The following is a 21,835-nucleotide window of genomic DNA, read 5'->3' as shown; positions in this document are numbered from 1 at the left end:
TTTTTAGGCGTTTCTAACTTACAGGGTGTTTTATAAAAGACCTCTCAAAAATCACTTTTTCGCTGATTACTTCAAATGCAATGATTTTATTGTTTCATAATGTTTTACAAAGTTGGTTATCTTATCAAAAGACATATTTTTGTAGAACATTGTAGGTTGAAAACTCATACGTATAACGAGTTATAACGTTTTTCCTGTGTTTTTTTAGTCTTTTTTGGAATAGAATATCTTAAAAAGGGGCAAACGAAAAAAATCAAACTTGGCCGTTTCTGAAAGCTTAGAGTTTTATCTCAAATATATGTGAAAATAAAAAACTGGTTTTTTCTATAACTCGAGTAATTTCAGTTTAATTATTTCATGTTTGACCATTTTCTATTATGCAGTATTTTCCAATATCTTCTTGAAGACGATTAAAGTCAACATGTCAATAGCAAAAAGGAAATTTGTCGTACCATGACACAATTCGAACTCCGGATAAGTTAAGCGATCTAGTTTTTCGACCATGTGCTAGTTTTCGAACCACTGCTAAAATATTCATTATATAAGTCTTTATAACGGTAGTTTTTACAATTGTTTATTGTCAAGATATATCGGCTTCGCCCATCATCCAATCCCTACATAAATATAAAAATTATAATACCAAATACAAAATAATATAAAATGCAGAGGTTTTAGTGTACATGTAATTGACCTCTCAGAAATAGTCAGAAAGTTTTTTCTTAGTAGTATCAGTCGACATGTTTAAGTTTAGTATGTTTCTAAAATTGTTCATTAGCTGCATACAGCGGCAGGCTGGTTCATTGCGCGCGTAGTTAGTTCGACGGTGGTTTAGAGTGAAGGGCCTTGGTCTCCACAGAACTACTGTACTCTGGTTAGCAGTTATCCTGGATTTCAAATAATCACTGTCGTATCGTCCTCTCTGCAAATGGAGCTCAGCACCAGCTGTTTTTGATAAATATCTATCTTACAATTTTCATTATTTTACAAATAGTCATGGAAATCTTCACTTGCATATATGCACATGAAATTAAATTTTATATTGATATTTCTGATTCTAGTCTAAAGTAATCTTTTAAATTACTTTAGTGTCAGAAAGCTGAGAAGTCTTAAAATTGATGTCTTATACGTATTCAGGAACAGGAACATGACTATAATCGTAGTAAAAAAGGAGGAACGTTTTCAAGCAAATCCTATTAGAATCCTGGAGTTTTTCGTCAAAAGATTTGAGGGTACCGTTACTGTTATTTTAAATTAGTATCTAAAATGTTCGTGAAAGTAATTCGGTAGTTTAGGAGATTCTTTCCCATTTAATTCTATATTAGCTATATCGCCAATTGTTCATAAAATGCTAGTACACGGCGCAGATATTATTAAGGCTACGGCACTACCCATAGGGTTATTAAGCGAAGAAGTACAGGAAACGCGAAATAAATACATTCGTCCCAAAGGGCCTAACTGCAGATTGTGTAAAACAGACCGATTTAGAGTCTCTCTCTCTCTGTGCTAAGCCAGCTGAGAAAATAACTCTCTCCCGATTTGCCCACACCCCGCAGCCGGAAACCACACGGCGAGTGTTCCACCTTCTCTGTCTGCATACGACAACCAAGGTTGCGTACCACCAGGTGCGCAACTTTGGCTACCGTACCCCAGCCGGCACCTCGTGGAGGTAGAGATAGGAGTTAGAAAACAGAGGTGATATATTTGCACATGTTCACTCATTTGCCAGCCCATGCCTGAGGATGTGAAATATGATGATATAAGACAACAAAATATCGAAAATGACAAAATGTAACATGGGACAATTGTTTCTAGCGGCAGTACAGGGGTGAATTTAACAGATATTTCAAGAACGAATGACTCCTGCACCGTGAAACTTTTAGTATTGAAAGATTAACTTCAATTACGTTGTCGTGCTAACGTAAGAACTAGTATCAATCTTAAATAACTTTGGACACTACTTTTTGTTCTTACAATAAGTTGCAAGTTGTCTTCTTATTGCAAGAACAAAAAGTAGTGTCCAAAGTTATTTAAGATTGAAAGATTAGGCTAAAACAAAAAAATTATCGAAGGTTTTTGATTTTTTCTTAGAATTTTTAAAATATTGCTTTCGTTTATACCTAGGTCCATAAACTATGCATGCATTGGTACAAAGTTTTATAAAATGTATAACTGTATAAATTTAAACAAATAGAGAAAAATGCTCAATACCTGGTATTTCATAGCGCTGTCCACAAGATTCATATATTGATACAGATCGAACGTCGTTTCATTTGCCATAAATAGTTCCTTAAATGAACCTACAGCTAGCATTGACGCTTCATACACCTTCCACCAATGCAAATGACCTGCATTTCGATCGGCATCAGCAACTGTTATGTGTTTTCCCAACGCTTCAGAAAAGCATGACAGTAATTTATGTTCGTATTCTTGACCAATAACCAAGAGCACATCATGGGCAGTATTCCTAATCGAAAAATCTATTCCCTGTTCGTCTTCATCTTCTACATATTTTTCTGGATCGATGCTCCAGCTTTGAGCCTGCTCCTCCGTTATTTGCATATATAGGATAATAATATAAATCAAATCAGTTAACACATTTGTAATGGCGCCTTTGTATTTTTTCATTTCAATAATTGTATGTAAAAACTCAAAGATTTGCAAGATCATTGAAATGAAATCTTCATTTTCATCCCCTGAAAAGAATATATTTATTATTCAATACTAAATACGCATAATGGTTTATCTACCTTCAGCATTGTGGGCAAATGGGCTTTCTTCTGTTTCATTTACCACGATTTTAATGTAAAGATCAGCCATCTGCGTTAATAATTGCCAGATAGGAGGCAAAATTGCCGAGAGATATTGGTTAGCAAATTTTGGCATTTCTGATATCATGAGCTTAAGAGCTAGAAAATGTAAAATTAATATTAAATATGAAACATATCCATATTACATACCTTTTAGTATTTCGGTTTTCAACTCAAAGCTGCTATATGACCCATTCGGAACTGTGAGTCCTTCTATCATTTTTTGCATAAAAATAGGAAGCGTTGGATTAAATATATTTGTCTGATCCTGCTTCGACTCGACATGTGTGTTTACGCTTCTCAGCAACGAATTGAGTATTTTAATAGCATAGCTTCTAGTAGAAACACTGTATACCGATTGCGCTTCAAAAATTCTGTATACCTCAGATATAATCATTGGACCCACATCCAGTATCTGTTTGTCTAAATCTAGTGTGAACTCAACCAAAACCTTCATCGCGCCATGAACAGAATTTTCATTGCCACCAAGGCATTTGACGATAATATCGAATAGTTCTTGCCAGTCGTTTGGCCAATCATATGAAGCAATATTAGAAATGGAATAAGCAACAACACTGCGAATCTATGGTGTAATTATATTAAATGAGAATACATGAGAAATACAGTCACTTACTTTACTATTTGGGTCATATAAGCCTTGTGGCAGTATCGTTTTAATAGCTATTTTTGCTTCTGGATTGACTATCAGAGTTTTATCGAATCCTTCGTCCGGTATTTCGGCCCAACAATCTTCTACATATTGCTTTAACATAACAGAAGCTAATTGTCTAAAAGCAAGATCTAGTGTTTGATTGACTGTGATTTCCGCTAGATAAATGCCATATCCTAAATAATTTTGTATTAATTTAGTATACACTATGGAGTAAAACGAAATGCTTACCTTCTGTAAATTTAAGTTGTGCTAATCTTTCTTCTGCTTGCCGACGAGTTTCACCATCTGGATTAAGAATCTTTTGTAATTCTTCGAACATCGCTTGTTTGATCAAATCTGCGTTATGTGCCATTTTCTCAGTCAAGCTTTTTGAAAGATCATAAAAACCCGAGTAAAAGCTAAAAGCGTATAGATTATTTTATCACTAGCAAGCCTAGCAAGCAATTCGCGTTGACGTATTCGCGACTACGAAGTTGCTGATTAGGGATGGAAAACATATCGATACTTATGGATAACATCGATATTTCCGAGGCATCGTAAACATTAGAGTGACTATATATAGAGTGGCGACAAGTCATCCCAAATGTATGCAATGCGGTTTTTCCAAGGTTTTTCTTTCTCTTTCCTGCATACGCATTGGATAGGTCGCCTGTTCGATTGGAATGACACTGACAGATAATTATCATTCCAATTTTGACATTGTCGCCACTCTATATATAGTCACTCTAGTAAACATTGATAAAATTTAGTCGATGGCTGTTAAAGATATAAACAATATCCGTAAACAAAAACGAATAGCAACGAAAGCGAACACCGAAAGATTGTTTGAAAAACGTAAAATTGACTTGGTAAGCCAAGACTCGTTATGCGACAAATGTGGATGTAACTTTGCATTGTCCAACGATGGAGCAAATTATAAATAAATGCACTGAGTGTGACAAGCAGGGCCCGGCATCGTCGAAACAAATAAAAGAAACTGACTTTCCCTTACCTTTACTTCTTACATGAAGCGAGTTGTTTCACTTGTTGAACATAGAGTGACTATATACAGAGTGGCGACAAGTCATCCCAAATGTATGCAATGCGGTTTTTCCAAGGTTTTTCTTTCTCTTTCCTGCATACGCGTTGGATAGGTCGTCTGCTCGATTGGAATGACACTGACAGATAATTATCATTCCAATTTTGACATTGTCGCCACTCTGTATATAGTCACTCTAGGTCTAGGAAAGGACGTGCCATCTGGCTTCTTACTCTTCTTTTCATTATGAAGTAATTTGCGGTTTCGTCACTAACAAGAATGACATTAGCTGCGGATCGTTTATGTTGGTGTGAGAGGGGAGCAAAGAGTGGCGGAGAGGATCCGGGAGTTTGTAATTTGATGTTCTTGATATTATTCCTACTGCAAACAGCTTCAGCGAGGTCCACAGCTAATGTCAAAAAATCTTTATATGTGTGCGTGGTGGAATACTTCATGACCGCCCAAAGTAAATTGATATATACCAGGTATGTGACCATCGAGGGTTGCATTAGTGTGTGTAGAAAGAAGAAGAAATAGTTCTGAAATATGGTGGAACTTGCATGAAAATTAAAACTAAATTAATTGTAATTAATGAATGCAGCTATATTATTCCAGAGAAATATTTGAACATTTACAATGAAATGTAAGGAATATATTTTTAAGTCATTTGCACTTGTAGCCTTCTTTAATTATGCGTAAAAAATTTGAGAACATGGGTGACTAACTATTTCGATGTACAATTGAAAAATGAATTAATGTTTCTAATACTTCACGATCAATACGGTATACGGTTGCTTAAATTAAAACACGTTCCGTCCAACATTTTGCTTGCATGATGTTCTTGAATATCTGCCTCTGATGTCTTCTTTTAAAAAATAGTTTTATTCGAATAGATGCTTGTGCTACTGCTTGAAAATCCTTAAGTTGAAGTCACTATTCCAAGATGATACCTTTTTATCATAAATTTGCCCGCTCACGTTGTTTGATATATATGCTCTTGTCTCAACACTACGTAGAAAACCATAAAAAGTAATCTTAGATTGCTACAAAACAGTCTTAGATGATAATTAACACTTTAAAAGCTTACCAGAAATCAGACGAAAAATATCGCGGGCGGATTACAATGTTGCTCATGCTGCTTATTGAACAATCATGTCCGAGCATTTTAAAGAATTTCTTTTTTGTTTTACTACTTGTAGGAAAGCGATATAAGGACATTTCTTTGAGATATCTTGATACCGCTTTGACGAAAAAATTTCTGCTTGCAATTTGGAATGTTGTACTTCATTGTATTCATGAAAATACATACTAGAAATAATGTTCTAAGCATAAACATAAAAGCTGTAAGAAAAAAAAAGACAAATCTTGCGTATCCAACGATTTTTTTAAAAAATTAACTAATTTTCCATACAAAATGCTCGAAATCTCAGAACTAGTGTAAATGTGTTAGTGCAAAGTGTATATGACAGCTCGCATTGTCATATACCTGGTATATATCAATTTACTTTGATGACCGCCATCCCGATTGAATAACCTTTCCAGTTATGTGTGTATCCAGCTTTCCACGAGCGATAATGGCGGATATTGAGCACAAGTGGGCACAATCTTTTGACATTCATTGGAGGAGCGTCGAGTTCGCCCTGACGGAGTTACTATGGATACATTCATGATTGTTTGTTGTTCGAGTGTAAAAATGTAAACATTGTTTAATTTTGCAGATCAGCTGAAGTGGAACATAACTAAACGGATTCAAACTTTTATAGTGGTTTGCGGCCATAATTTGCTGAAGGCACTGGCTCAGAATACTTTTTCACAATCGTGCGAATTAAACATTCGAAACATTACACATTAACACAAACATTAACTTCATGTTGGTCGAGCCGTTGTCAAGTTTGCTCTCGAACAGCGTCTCGACAAGAAACTTTCCGTTGCGTATTTGGACATTCTCCCTGAAATTTGCGAAACCTGCAAAGCCACAATCCATAAAACTTGTCCGTTCAATTATGTTCCTCTTTGGCTGATCTGTAAAATTGAACAATGTTTACATTTTTACATTCGAACAACAAACAATCATGAATGTATCCATAGTAACTCCGTCAGGGCGAACTCGACGCTCCTCCAATGAATGTCAAAAGATTGTGCCCAATTGTGCTCAATATACGCCATTATCGCTCGTGGAAAGCTGGATTGGTGCTTGAAAATGAGGCAAACAACCAAAGTAAATTGATATATACCAGGTATATGACAATGCGAGCTGTCATATACACTTTGCACTAACACATCTACACTAGTTCTGAGATTTCGAGCATTTTGTATGGAAAATTAGTTAATTTTAAAAGAAAATCGTTGGATACGCAAGATTTGTCTATTTTTTTCTTACAGTTTTTATGTTTATGCTTAGAACATTATTTCTAGTATGTATTTTCATGAATACAATGAAGTGCAACATTCCAAATTGCAAGCGGAAATTTTTTCGTCAAGATGTCTCAAAGAAATGTCGTTATATCGCTTTCCTACAAGTAGTAAAACAAAAAAGATTTTTTTTAAAATGCTCGGACATGATTGTTCAATAAGCAGCTTGAGCAACATTGTTATCCGCCCGCGATATTTTTCGTCTGATTTCTGGTAAGCTTTTAAAGTGTTAATTATCTTCTAAGACCGTTTTGTAGCAATCTAAGATTACTTTTTATGGTTTTCTACGTAGTGTTGAGACGGGTAAATTTATGATAAAAAGGTATCATCTTGGAACAGTGACTTCAACTTAAGGATTTTCAAGCAGTAGCACAAGCATCTATTCGAATAAAACTATTTGTTAAAAGAAGACATCAAAGGCAGATATTCAAGAGCATCATGCAAGCAAAATGTTGGATGGAACGTGTTTTAATTTAAGCAACCGTATACCGTATTGATCGTGAAGTATTAGAAACATTAATTCATTTTTCAATTGCATATCGAAATAGTTAGTCACCCATGTTCTCAAATTTTTTACGCATAATAAAGAAGGCTACAAGTGCAAATGACTTTGAAATATATTCCTTACATTTCATTGTAAATGTTCAAATATTTCTCTGGAATAATATAGCTGCATTCATTAATTACAATTAATTTAGTTTTAATTTTCATGCAAGTTCCACCATATTTCAGAACTATTTCTTCTTCTTTCTACACACACTAATGCAACCCTCGATGGTCACATACCTGGTATATATCAATTTACTTTGGTTCGCTAGTGTGGGTGCTTGAGCTGTCAGAAAGCTCTATTCTTTGTACACTATGCGCCACTGTTGCCTGCACATATTGTTTTAAAAATAACTTCGTTTGCCGATAATCAGCTCCCGAATACTGCACAGTTAATGCGACCAAAATCATATTTTGCATTTTATTTTGAATATTAAAATTCGTGTACAAACAAAACTAATATAAAACCAAGCATAGAACTACAGAATACAAAAGAAATTAAAATTCGGAAATAATAACTTATTGACGTATTCCCATTAATGAGTTTCAGCAACACTGAAAGCGATACCGCGTTATATTTTCCAGTCAACGGTTGCTCGTTACTTTCAGCCAATCAGAAATTGGGTCAATTTTGGGTCAACGCCGCGGTTGACACTTGGCAAAGTAAATTGATATATACCAGGTATATGACAATGCGAGCTGTCATATACACTTTGCACTAACACATCTACACTAGTTCTGAGATTTCGAGCATTTTGTATGGAAAATTAGTTAATTTTTAAAAAAAATCGTTGGATACGCAAGATTTGTCTTTTTTTTTTCTTACAGCTTTTATGTTTATGCTTAGAACATTATTTCTAGTATGTATTTTCATGAATACAATGAAGTACAACATTCCAAATTGCAAGCGGAAATTTTTTCGTCAAAGCGGTATCAAGATATCTCAAAGAAATGTCCTTATATCGCTTTCCTACAAGTAGTAAAACAAAAAAGAAATTCTTTAAAATGCTCGGACATGATTGTTCAATAAGCAGCATGAGCAACATTGTAATCCGCCCGCGATATTTTTCGTCTGATTTCTGGTAAGCTTTTAAAGTGTTAATTATCATCTAAGACTGTTTTGTAGCAATCTAAGATTACTTTTTATGGTTTTCTACGTAGTGTTGAGACAAGAGCATATATATCAAACAACGTGAGCGGGCAAATTTATGATAAAAAGGTATCATCTTGGAATAGTGACTTCAACTTAAGGATTTTCAAGCAGTAGCACAAGCATCTATTCGAATAAAACTATTTTTTAAAAGAAGACATCAGAGGCAGATATTCAAGAGCATCATGCAAGCAAAATGTTGGACGGAACGTGTTTTAATTTAAGCAACCGTATACCGTATTGATCGTGAAGTATTAGAAACATTAATTCATTTTTCAATTGTACATCGAAATAGTTAGTCACTCATGTTCACAAATTTTTTACGCATAATTAAAGAAGGCTACAAGTGCAAATGACTTAAAAATATATTCCTTACATTTCATTGTAAATGTTCAAATATTTCTCTGGAATAATATAGCTGCATTCATTAATTACAATTAATTTAGTTTTAATTTTCATGCAAGTTCCACCATATTTCAGAACTATTTCTTCTTCTTTCTACACACACTAATGCAACCCTCGATGGTCACATACCTGATATATATCAATTTACTTTGGACACTTGGCACGTCCTGTCCTAGCTCTTCATGCTTAAAAAATTTGACCCACTTTCACGAAAAGTGGAACAGCTCAAAACATGCGTATATTTTACACACTATTTTGAGTAACTCTTACTCCTTTTATGAGTTCCACCGTAGAAGCTCATTAATGAGCAATATTTACTCATAAATGAGTGCCATTTCACCCAAAACTGAGTAGTACTTACACAAATTACGAGTAAATTTAACTCAGTTATAAGGTCGACCTAAACTACTCAGAATTGAGAAATTGCCATTACTCATATTTTTGGGCTGTTCCACTTTTTGTCAAAGTGAGTCGGTTTTTACTCATTTTTGAGTTGAAGTCACTCATTTCTGAGTTAATCTTATTCATTCGCGGGTTAAATTTTTTAAGCGTGTTGGTTATTAAGTCGACCAACATTTGAAAGGGGCGGATAAGCCAACTGTCAAACAGAACGGGTGAGAGTTATTTTTTGCTGGAGCAGCATAGGAAAATGAACTCTCACTCGTTCTGTTTGACAGTTGGCTTATCCGCCCCTTTCAAATGTTGGTCGACATATGACATAAATAAATATCTCCCTATTTAAAAACCCGCATTCGCTATGTAAGCACAAATCGATCTCTTGTACTCTCATGGAACTGCCTAGAGTGACTATATAGTATATAGTATATATATTTAGTATATAGTCACTCTAGAACTGCCATATATAGAGCTTTCCAGTTATGTGTGTATTGGTGCTTGAAAATGAGGCAAACAACAACAGTAAACAAAAGAGATGCATTCCTTTGTCACCAAGGTACAGAATGCATTTCGTCTTCGACTGGCTTAAATACCAGCATATTTTCTAAATATGTGCTTGAATTTGGAACAGGATGGAAAATTTGACCGAAATATGTCGACTAACATTTGAAAAGGGCGTATAAGCCAACTGTCAAACAGAACGAATGAGAGCTCATTTTCCTATGCTGCTCCAGCAAAAAATAACTCTCACCCGTTCTGTTTGACAGTTGGCTTATCCGCCCTTTTCAAATGTTAGTCGACATATGTGCTCTGCAGTGTGGCAAACGGCGGAACACAACTAGTAATCGCTTTTTGTCGGTTTGTTCCTCCACCATCAGCTGTTCCCCAAAATGAGGTAAACATGTATATAAACGCGTATTTCGTGTTCGCTAGTGTGGGTGCTTGAGCTGTCAGAAAGCTCTATCCACCTTTTCGCGTGCGTAATGGCGGCTGGTGGGTACAACTTTCGGAAAATATTAACATACCTTGGCAACTTTATTCACGTCAAGTTAACATTTCCACCTTTGATTGTTGTTGTAGAATTATCAAGCGTACGTGAGCGGAGTTGCTAAAAGCAAATAAACATTTTCGAAAAGTGTACCCTAAAGAATCTGACTAAAGAATTGACAGGTAACTCATTTTCAGTTCGTCGAAACCAAGTGCGCATGAATCTCGATGAAACGTTCTGAATCTTTGCTCGAAAACTTGTGGAGTATCAGTCGATGAACGCGACTGAAAATAATGACTGCAAGCAAACGGCAACAAATATCATCGTATCATCACGAAATCGATCCGTGCTGCCTAACGAAAACACCAGGCAATCAAATTTGTATCGTACAGTTCATAAAATCGCCTAAATGTTGAACTCGAAAAAATATTGTTCGAACTTTTCCTAGCAACTTTGAACAGAGTCACGCACAACAATCATCGTTGAGCACATCAGGTTTAATGATGACAGGAGGCCGCGAGTGACTGAGCTCCAGTGTCTTTTCTTTAGTCAGATTCTTTAGTGTACCTAGAGTGACTATATACACTCTAAGTGTACCCACTAGCCATTAAGCGCGCGAAAAGGTCGATAGCGAATTCACTTCTTCACTAGAGTGACTATATATAGAGTGGCGACAATGTCAAAATTGGAATGATAATTATCTGTCAGTGTCATTCCAATCGAGCAGACGACCAATCCAACGCGTATGCAGGAAAGAGAAAGAAAATAAGCATTGCTAGAGCATTGCATACTTTTGGGATGACATGTCGTCACTCTGTATACCGTGTACCCCCGTTGGTGTGACCTTCTTTAATCTTTATTCTTTAATCTCTAATCTTTAATCTTTAAACATTTTTAATCTGTACCCCGGTGGTATGAATGCGTTCACATTAAAAACCGATCAAGCGTCATACACAATTGACGTTAAAGTTGACCGGGTAAATTGAAAAAAAAAAAAGCAAAATAACTTAATGCGTTTCCTCTTGCTCCAGAGCTTTGGCAATCCAGCTTTTTACGAGCCATAATGGCGAACGTGTTCGTAATATTTGAACAGCATTTTTGACATTTCCCTAATACATCGCACGTTTTCTTTCCGCGGGTTCACGGGAAAACTAAAGGAATGTACGGAAAGAAAACGTGCGATCTATTAGGGAAATGCCAAAAATGCCATTCAAATATTACGAACACGTCCGCCATTATGGCTCGTAAAAAGCTGGATACATATAGCTCATATGAAACTTTACCTTCCGCTACTGTTTTACCTGACTCACTGCGAATATGCGTATTATTGAAATAAAACGTAACCATGCGTTTTATTCGTTTATAACGCATATGCAGTTAATATCGATAACACACGATTTTTTATAAGTTGTGCTTTTGTTATTGCATTCAATTTGTAAAATGTTGCATAAATAACAATTTATTTTCACAATACAATTATTGGGTACTACTGGCACTTGAAATATAACGTTTAAGTACGTTATTTTTAGTGATCAAAATTAACGATATTTTCGATACAAGGGCGATATTTTTCGAAACCTTTCGAACCAACACGATCCCGCGATTATAACGCATTATAGTTAAGGGTAAACGGGGTAACAACGCCCGCCGGGGTAAAACCGCCCACCATGGTTTTACAGGGCCTTGCTCAAATTGGTGTTAAATGTTGATGACAGTCAAATTACTGAATGCGTACGCAATATTTTACAATACCTTGTACAGCAATACCGTATAAACTATCGGAGAAATAAATAAAAACAGATTTATCGTTATAATCGTTTCGTTTTTTATAACTTTGTTCCCGCAGAACTTAGGGTTTATTTTATTCAAAACGTTAAAACTTTTAGTAAATCCAACCATATCGCATCTCTGATCCTGTCCCCATCCGACAGTACCTAAATTAGGTGACTGTTCATGCAGTTTTGTTGAAATAAATAGTGAAATGTGTAAATCGGTCATTTGGGGGTAAAACCGCCCACAACGAACGGCGCAAGACCGTCGTGCATAATGCTAGTGCGATAAGAAAATTTTTAAAATAATTGCATAGTTTGGACCAAAGAATCTCAGATTTACATAAAACAATATAAATGTGCTTAGTTTATAGCTGGTAGACTGTTTAGAAAAATCTAAATCGCCAATTTTCCCTGCGGGTGCTATGGACATTTTCTTGTTTTCTCGGATATAGCTTTTTTCAATAATTCCTCCTTCTTGGAACAAATATCATGGAATAAACATTTTTTTATGAAAATATAGCAAATTTTCTTAGCAATGCAAAAATAATCTGTATCTGGTTTATCAATCAGAACAATTTGAAATGTCAAAAAATGACCCACCGAATCAATTGCAGGAACTTTAATACCATATTGTTATATTTTATCTTAGATCATCTCTAGTCCTTAAAGATTGACGCCAAGATGCCTAAACCGATCCATCTCGTTGTCTCAGGAAACTACACGGTATCAATTTAAAGACTGTTTGTACCTATATTACTGATATTCTTCAAATACGAGTGGTTGCCGGACATTCTTTCGAAATTGCGAATCTCGGGAAACCATGTATTGTTTGATGGCAAACTGATTTAATTTGTTTAAATTAGATAAATTCACGAATCCAATGCCACCAGTTTCGTTGAAATCGGTTGAATATTGGTAAAGTTATAGGCTATGGCGGTTTTACCCCGTTAGTGGGCGTGTTTCACCCCGCATGGAAAAATATTCTATTTTTTTGGACGTGTTTCCAAATCGCAATAAAAAATGGAAAATCATTACAAATATTTATGTTTTTATTTTTTACGTGTAGGTAATAGATGGATTGTTCATTTAAAGCAGATAAATTAGAAATTGAGCTACAACTTTTTTTTATACAGGTGGTTTTTCTTAGGCGGGCGGTCTTGCCCCGCTTACCCTTACTATATACAGAGTGGCGACAAGTCATCCCAAATGTATGCAATGCGGGTTTTCCAAGGTTTTTCTTTCTCTTTCCTGCATACGCGTCGGATAGGTCGTCTGCTCGATTGGAATGACACTGACAGATAATTATCATTCTAATTTTGACATTGTCGCCACTCTGTATATAGTCACTCTACAACGCATATTCGCAGTGAGTAGTGATGTCCGAAAATTTCAATTGAAGATAGAATTAACAAAAGGGCGAATGTCGCAAGCGTAAACAAACCGAGTGAGGGTTGATTTTCCTATGCTGGTCCAGCAAAAAATAACTCTCACTCGTTTTGTTTACATTTGCGACATTCGCCCTTTTGTTAATTCTATCTAGAATTATTCGATTACCGATTAATCGGCGAGCGTTGTCTGCACTAATCGATTAATTCAGCTGTACGTGCTAGTGGTACACACGGAAAACTGAAAGTACCCAGTATTAAGTTCCTTCTACCCAATCCGTTACATGCGTGCAGGAAGCCAATTTTGAGTATTTTCAATAAACCAAACAATTTTCGGTTAAAATTACTTAATGTTGAGTTTGTTCATCTGAACTATCTATTGAGTAAAATTTACTTCATGTTAGGTTAAAAATACTTACCATTGAGTTAATGCTTATAAACCATTTATTAGGTTAAATTTACTTACTATCCGGTTAAAATTACCCAAAATAATGTAATGCTTTTGAACCCGCCATTGCGTAAAATCTACTTAATGCTCGATTAAAAGTACCCAACATTAAGTTTATGCTTAAAACTATATAATGAGTAAAAAATTACTCAAAAATACGTAAAATGGGCCCGATTTCGTCTATTTAAGGTCTTATTGATTTCTGCGATTTTAAAAGCAGTTTTTATAGTAGAATCAATATATATAGAATGCCAGTGTCGCTGTTTTTCTACAGGACTCAGCGAAGTTTCCAATCACATTATTTGGCAGCCATAGTTGAAATTTTAAACTGGTTGTCAAAGTTTGACAATGAGATTCCCCTTTTGATGAATCTCAGGCACACACACATTTGCATATATTGTTATGGTAGCTATGCACCCCTCGTGTTTAGCTCTTTGGTTTTAGCTTTAGACCCATATCCTATGTACTTTGAATTTAGTTTTAGATGGTTCATTCCGTATCCGTTTGTAGCAGAGTACAGTCGAATAAAAGAAGGTGGAAAATTTCAAATAGTATTTCTTTTAATAAAACATGGTGTCAGAAGTAAAAGTTTGTTTCTAAAGTGTTTTCGGCGTCATTTGTGATATCGCGGGAAAATTCAGTGTTAAACAAACGAGACTATAGAAGCAAGGACGAAAATTAGAACGTGTGAATCGTTAAGTCGCAGTTTGTTGGCGGCCATTTTGTTTTCGTGTCCTTGTCACGTGTTTTACGTTGTGCCATAAAGATGGATAATATACAGTTCCAGCAGCTTCTGGATCACCAAACCAGAATGTTTGCTGAATTATGTCGTGGATTGACAACCGCAGTAAATCAATCGAATACCGCTAACGCGTCGGCTAGTCGCCAGCCGTGTGCTGCAAGTGTAACAGTTCCGCAGCCGTCTCCTCTCGCTTTGGAAGGAGACATGCAAGAAAATTTTGACTTTTTCGAAAAAAGCTGGCGAGACTACGCAAAAGCCATTGGTATGGACCGGTGGCCAGCAGCCGACGATCCGCAGAAAGTGAGTTTTCTTCTGTCCGTTATCGGCGAGCCCGCTAGAAAAAAATATTTTAATTTTGAGCTTACTGTGGAGGAGCAATCGAATCTTGAAGCGGCATTGTGTGCTATTAAGCAAAAAGTGGTTACAAAGCGAAACATCATCATAGACCGGCTGGAATATTTCTCAGCAGCTCAGCATCCGAGAGAGTCTATCGATGAGTTTGCTACACGGCTTAAGATTCTAGCCAAAACAGCTAAGCTGGGTGAGTTACAAGCAGAATTCGTTACATTTAAGCTTGTGACTGCCAATAAATGGCCTAGCCTTCGGTCTAAAATGATATCCATGCCTGATATTGATACCACGAAAGCAATTGATATGTGCCGAGCGGAAGAGATAACAACGAAGCATTCCTCTGAGCTAGGTATCTCGACTCCAGATGTGGAGGTAAACAAAGTGCAGAAGACAAAAACAAAACTATTGCGTTGTAAGTTCTGTGGTGACCGTCATGAATTTGCTAAAGGTGTTTGTCCAGCATTCGGAAAGAAGTGTCGTCGTTGTAATGGTAAAAATCATTTCGGAAAAGTTTGCAAGTCGAGTAGGAAGCCACGCAGCCAGAAGCCCCGAAGAGTGAAGAAAGTCGGTGAGGAAAACAGCGAAACTGAAGAATGTTCCTCTACTGATGAATCGGATGCAGATTCAGAACAAGAATATGAGATCGGCAGAATTTTTGACAACAGCGCCAGAGGTGGAGGTGTATCTGCCCAGTTGGATTTGAAAATCGGTAGTACCTGGAAGCCCGTTGTGTGTGAATTAGATACTGGAGCGAACACGAGCCTGATTGGTCATGCATGCTTATCAAAACTTACAGGTAACGCTAGCCCTCCATTATTGCCTTCTCAGTTCCGTTTGCAGAGTTTCGGTGGAAACCCCATCAATGTTTTGGGTCAAGTGAAATTACCTTGTCGCCGAGTGGGAAAGAAGTATACTTTAGTGCTCCAAGTAGTTGACGTTAATCATCGTCCGTTGTTATCCGCAAATGTATGTCGTGTGCTGGGGCTCGTTAAATTTTGTAAGACAGTTTCTCTAACAGAACCCAAATCTGCTAAGTCATCCGACAACTTACTCAATGTATACCGCGTCAAAGCAGAACAGATTGTCGACGCACACAAGGAACTCTTTAACGGCTATGGAAAATTCGCAGGAAAAGTTTCTCTAGAGTGTGACGAAAGCATTCCTCCATTGATTCAACAGCCACGTCGGGTACCCATCGCTTTGCGAGGTAAGTTAAAAAATGAATTGACCTCTCTCGAAAAGGATGGCATTATTGTCAAGGAACCGCAACACACTGAATGGGTTAGCAACCTTGTTTTGGTTCAACGGGGTAACTCTGAAACGAAAGGCATTCGAATCTGTTTAGATCCTATTCCACTAAATAAGGCGCTCAAAAGGCCCCATTTGCAATTCGTTACTCTTGATGAGATACTCCCTGAACTGGGTGATGCGAAGATATTTTCGACAGTGGATGCCAAGAAGGGCTTTTGGCATGTCGAATTGGACGAAGCCAGCAGTAAGCTGACAACCTTTTGGACCCCCTACGGTCGTTATAGATGGACCCGTCTTCCTTTTGGTATTTCATCTGCCCCTGAAATCTTCCAAATGAAATTACAGGAAGTAATCCAAGGCCTTAAAGGGGTAGAATGTATTGCCGACGATCTCTTGCTATATGGAAAAGGCAGTACATTTGAAGAAGCATTGATCGATCACAATACTAATCTAGAAAACCTGCTATCCAGACTCGAAGAACGGAATGTTAAACTGAACCGTTCCAAACTAAAATTATGCCAGACTTCAGTTGATTTTTACGGTCACGTGCTCACTGACCAGGGATTGAAGCCAGATGAAAGTAAGATTTCTACGATACGAAACTTTCCTACTCCATCGGATCGAAAAGAAGTTCACCGTTTTGTCGGTATGATAAATTATTTGAGTCGCTTCATCCCAAATCTTAGCATGAACATTACAAACTTGCGAAGATTGATTTCTACTTCCGTTCCTTGGCAGTGGACAGAGATAGAGGAAGAGGAATTCAAACGCGTCAAGAATATAGTATCGGACATTGGCACGCTTCGCTACTACAATATGAACTTACCGATTACCATTGAGTGCGATGCCAGTTGTTTCGGTTTGGGAGCTGCTGTTTTTCAAGAAGACGGAGTAATCGGATACGCTTCCCGAACACTAACTGCTACGGAGAAGAATTACGCCCAGATAGAGAAGGAACTGCTTGTCATTTTGTTTGCTTGTGTTCGATTCGATCAATTAATCGTGGGAAACCCTAGAGTTACTATTAAAACCGATCATCGACCTCTTATTAACATTTTCCGGAAGCCTCTACTATCAGCCCCCAGACGACTTCAACATATGCTATTAAATCTTCAAAGATATAGAATATCCTTGGAATATGTGACCGGTAAGAACAACGTTGTAGCTGATGCTCTTTCGAGGGCCCCGCTTAACGACAATGCAACTGCAGATGTGTACAAGAAAAGCAACATATACAAAGTCATCGAACAGGTAGGCAGCGTCAGACTAAGTAATTACCTAAGTATTTCGGATACTCGTTTGAGTGAGATAATTCAAGCAACAGCGAAAGACTCGACGATGCAGCTCATCATCGAATTCATCCTAAATGGCTGGCCAACGACGGCCGACCAAGTGCCCGACAGCGTTAAAATTTATTTCCGGTACTGTCAGGAGTTGTCGACCCAAGACGGCTTAGTTTTCCGTAACGACAGAATCCTTATACCGCACTCTCTACGCAGAAAACTTATCGATATTTGTCACGCAAGTCACAGTGGAATCGAAGCTACTTTAAAGTTAGCACGCGCGAACTTATTCTGGCCCGGAATGAGTGTTCAAATTAAAGAAGTTGTCCAGTCGTGCACAACATGTGCCAAGTTTGCAGCATCTCAATCAAATCCTCCAATGGTGACTCACAGCATTCCAGTGTACCCGTTCCAATTCGTTTCCATGGATGTTTTCTTCGCGGACTTCGTAAATATCAGAAGAGCATTCCTAGTAACCGTTGATCACTATTCTGATTATTTTGAGGTCGACGTCTTAAAAGATTTGAAGCCAGATTGCGTTATAGCTGCCTGTAAGGAAAACTTCGCTCGTCATGGAAAGCCTCAGGTAATTCTTACAGACAATGGTACTAACTTTGTTTGCCAAAAGATGGTAGAGTTTGCCCGCGAGTGGGACTTTCAGCACATAACATCTGCTCCTCATCACCAACAAGCGAATGGGAAAGCCGAAGCAGCCGTGAAGATTGCCAAACGTTTGCTGAAAAAGTCACAAGAGTCCGGAATTGATTTCTGGTATGCACTTTTACATTGGCGGAACATACCCAATAAAATAGGTTCCAGTCCAGCGGCTCGTTTATTTTCAAGGTCTACCAGTTGCGGCATTCCAACTTCTGCAAAGAATCTTTTTCCGAAAGTTGTCGAAGGTGTTCCGGGTGCTATTGAAGCAAACCGAAAGAAAATTAAGTTTCACTACGATAAAGTAACTAAGACTCTACCTAATCTTCAAGTCGGCTCTCCAGTATATGTTCAGTTGAATCCAGAAACTTCGAAACAGTGGACTCCTGGCACAATTTTGAATCGCTTGAGTGAACGCTCTTTCCAGGTAGAAGTAGATGGTGCTGGTTATCGTCGCAGTGCTGTTCACATCAAGCCTCGCAAGGAACTTGCCTCGTTACCAACAGCTGGACCTGGACACAATCGCAATCCTGTCTTGATGCTCCCAGAGGACGAAAATTTTCCCGATAGAAATATTGAAGCTGTTCCGAACAACGCAGTTATTGAAAATGGTTTTCATGCATCAAATCAATCAACGTTTGCTGCGATTGATAAGTCGTCGTCGTCGTCAACGGTGCCTATCGAATCGTCCGTTACAACACCTCGTGCTTCGCAACCAAAAGAGAAACGTGTTTCATCGGCTCCTAGACCAGTTGATCGCCCGAGAAGAGAAATTCGTCTTCCGAATAGATTTAAGGATTACCATGTAAATTTAAGTTAAGTTTTCTTTTCTTTAAAGTAAGGAGGATGTTATGGTAGCTATGCACCCCTCGTGTTTAGCTCTTTGGTTTTAGCTTTAGACCCATATCCTATGTACTTTGAATTTAGTTTTAGATGGTTCATTCCGTATCCGTTTGTAGCAGAGTACAGTCGAATAAAAGAAGGTGGAAAATTTCAAATAGTATTTCTTTTAATAAAACATATATAATGTAAATACATTATCTGAACATGTGTGATGTTTACCACGCGCACTGCAGCGACACTGGCATTCTATATATATTGATTATACTGTTTTTATACTTAAAACAAAAGATAAGTTCACGAAAATTTATCATTGTGTTCTTTACGTCTGTCAGAGCACAACTCGACTACCAACAGACGGATACATTTTAAACATTTTACATTATTGCTGATTGTTTTGATGCATACAGACACCATTTTTCCATATGAAGAAACGAGAGAAAATTCCAGGCCAATTCCGGTACACCTCATATGCTGATTGCTTCATTTCTGTGATGTCAGTTTATGCTGATCAATTTTCCCAACAATTTAAAGTATTAATGCATTGAATAGTTATGACATTTTGCTCATAACAAGTTTATTGAAGAATATACGTTAGTTACACAACGCTTTGTAACTTTATAACAATATGGCGTTCAAAAACCTACACGTGTTATACAAAATACAACAGCGTGAGTAACCGAAGGTTAATAAAAATTGATGAAATTTATTCTAGAAAACTTTATTGGTGTGAATCAAATAGTGTAGTGCCTATTAAATTGGAAATTATGCATAGTTCAAACATCTATAAACTAGACGTTTGCTACGCAATGTATATGTTAAAAAATAATATTTGCTCTTACAACCTACTTTTACTTGCACTTACACAAATTATTAACAACTTACTTATCCTTATTCAGCAAGTTCATGAAAAAAGGATCTATCAAAATTTATAAGTGGTCATATTTTGTAAACGTATTCAATTTTCAAAAATTTTATGTAAACCAACGCACTACGCAACGTTAACCAATAGATGGATTATACTCCGAAGACGTGTCGGTTTCTATCTCAAATAGCAATTAAGACCGTATAACAAAGGTTCCTTTCACCACTAGGTGGATTAAATCGGGTTTACTTATAACTTTTAAACGAAATGTCGGCCCTCGAAACAATTCAATAGTGATATACTAGGCAATAATACCTTTCAAACAAAAGTAATAGCGAACAAATCGGTTCAGGCATCTCCGAGAAACAGGCGATAGAAAAGTTGCGCCCCGCACATACATACACACACACACAGACATTGCTCAGTTCGTCGAACCCTATCGATTGGTATATTTGGCTCGGCCCTCCGGGCCTCGGATCAATTTCGTGTTTTTCGACCAATTCCTAAACCTTTGTTATAGTATAACAAAGGTAAAACGTGCGCATTAAGAGTTTTGACTGGGAAAACTTGGTTTTAGATTTATCGAACTTTTGGAAGAGTTTCTTGAAATTGAAAACTCTATCGTCTGGTAGAATTTAAATTTTCATTAATCCCCGTTAAAGTGAAATAAAAAAGTTATTTTTCTTCAGTTTCAATATAACACATTGACGAGTTTTGCAAAGTTTTAGAGCATATTATTACAAGAAATTTTGCTGAAGACAGTAACCTTCTATCTATTTAGCGTAGATAGAAAAACCTTATTTATTGTATATGAATTTGTAAAACCAGTTTTTCTATTTCAGTTCTTTTTGGAATTGTTGTATGATTTTTACATATATTACAAAGTTGTACAAATAGTTAAAATACACAACTTTGCTAAATATAGTATACCACTATGTTTGCCTGTTCAGGAATTGTAGAACTTTGATTATAAAAAATACCCTAATTTTGACTCCGAATTACTTGACTATCAACAAACGGATACATTTTAAACATTTTACATTTGCTGATAGTTTTGCTGCAGAAAAACACCATTTTTCCATATGAAGAAACGAGAGGAAATTCCGGTTGGGGTCAATTGCGGTACACCTCGCATGCTGCTTGCTTCATTTCTGTGATGTCAGTTTATGCTGATCTGTTTTCTTAACAATTTAAAGTATTAATGCATTGAATAGTTATGACATTTTGCTCATGACAAGTTTATTGAAGAATATACGTTAGTTAAACAACGATTTGTAACTTTATAACAATATGGCATTCAAAAACCTACACGTGTTGTACAAAATACCTACCACAGCGTGACTAACCGAAGGTTGATCAAAATTTATGAAATTTATTCAAGAAAACTTTATTGATGTGAAACAAATAGAATGGCATTACAGGAAATTATGCATAGTTCACAAACTTATAAACTAGACCTTCACTACGCAATGTATATGTTAAAGAATAGTATTTCCCCTTACAACTTACTTTTACTTGCACTTCCTCACATTAATAACAACTGACTCCACAATTTCATGGAAAAAGGATCTATCAAAATTTATAAGTGCTCCTGTTTTGTTCAAATTTTGTAAACTTATTCAATTTTCTAAAAATGTTATGTAAACCAACGCACTACGCAACGTTAACCAATAGATGAATTATGTTCCGAAGACGTGTCGATTTCTCTCTTAAATAACAAGTAGGACCGTATAACAAAGGTTCCTTTCCCCACTAGGTGGATTAAATCAGGTTTTTTAGACGGTTTTCGGAAATTTCCATTTCTGTTTCGTGCTAGAAGCCTTAACTCAACTCGTACACTCATTTTTCG

At 36.7% G+C, this 21,835-nt stretch overlaps 2 protein-coding genes across 3 annotated transcripts in view; one reads left to right on the top strand and one right to left on the bottom strand.

Annotated features, from left to right (window-relative positions):
* The window catches only part of LOC128738531 (importin-9-like), a 122,200-nt gene extending 118,254 nt beyond the window's left edge, over window positions 1–3,946 (bottom strand). For both annotated transcript variants that reach the window (XM_053833739.1, XM_053833740.1), the window contains exons 1-5: window positions 3,709–3,946; window positions 3,442–3,653; window positions 2,958–3,390; window positions 2,748–2,906; window positions 2,209–2,693 (exon numbers count right to left, since the gene is read on the bottom strand). In XM_053833739.1, coding sequence (XP_053689714.1) covers window positions 2,209–2,693; window positions 2,748–2,906; window positions 2,958–3,390; window positions 3,442–3,653; window positions 3,709–3,832 — 1,413 coding nt within the window. In that variant the 5' untranslated portion in view covers window positions 3,833–3,946. The remainder of the gene's footprint in view (window positions 1–2,208; window positions 2,694–2,747; window positions 2,907–2,957; window positions 3,391–3,441; window positions 3,654–3,708) is intronic.
* Window positions 3,947–14,766: 10,820 nt separating this feature from the next.
* LOC128735883 (uncharacterized protein K02A2.6-like) lies at window positions 14,767–19,101 on the top strand. The gene is made up of 2 exons (XM_053830367.1): window positions 14,767–15,042; window positions 16,690–19,101. The coding sequence occupies exons 1-2, from the start codon at window positions 14,767–14,769 to the stop codon at window positions 19,099–19,101; spliced, it is 2,688 nt and encodes an 895-aa protein (XP_053686342.1).
* Window positions 19,102–21,835: the final 2,734 nt, after the last annotated feature.

This window comes from Sabethes cyaneus, chromosome 2, assembly GCF_943734655.1.
Source record: "Sabethes cyaneus chromosome 2, idSabCyanKW18_F2, whole genome shotgun sequence".
In the NCBI taxonomy this organism is placed as follows: Eukaryota; Metazoa; Arthropoda; class Insecta; order Diptera; family Culicidae; genus Sabethes; species Sabethes cyaneus.
This window is presented reverse-complemented; position numbering and strand designations above follow the sequence as displayed.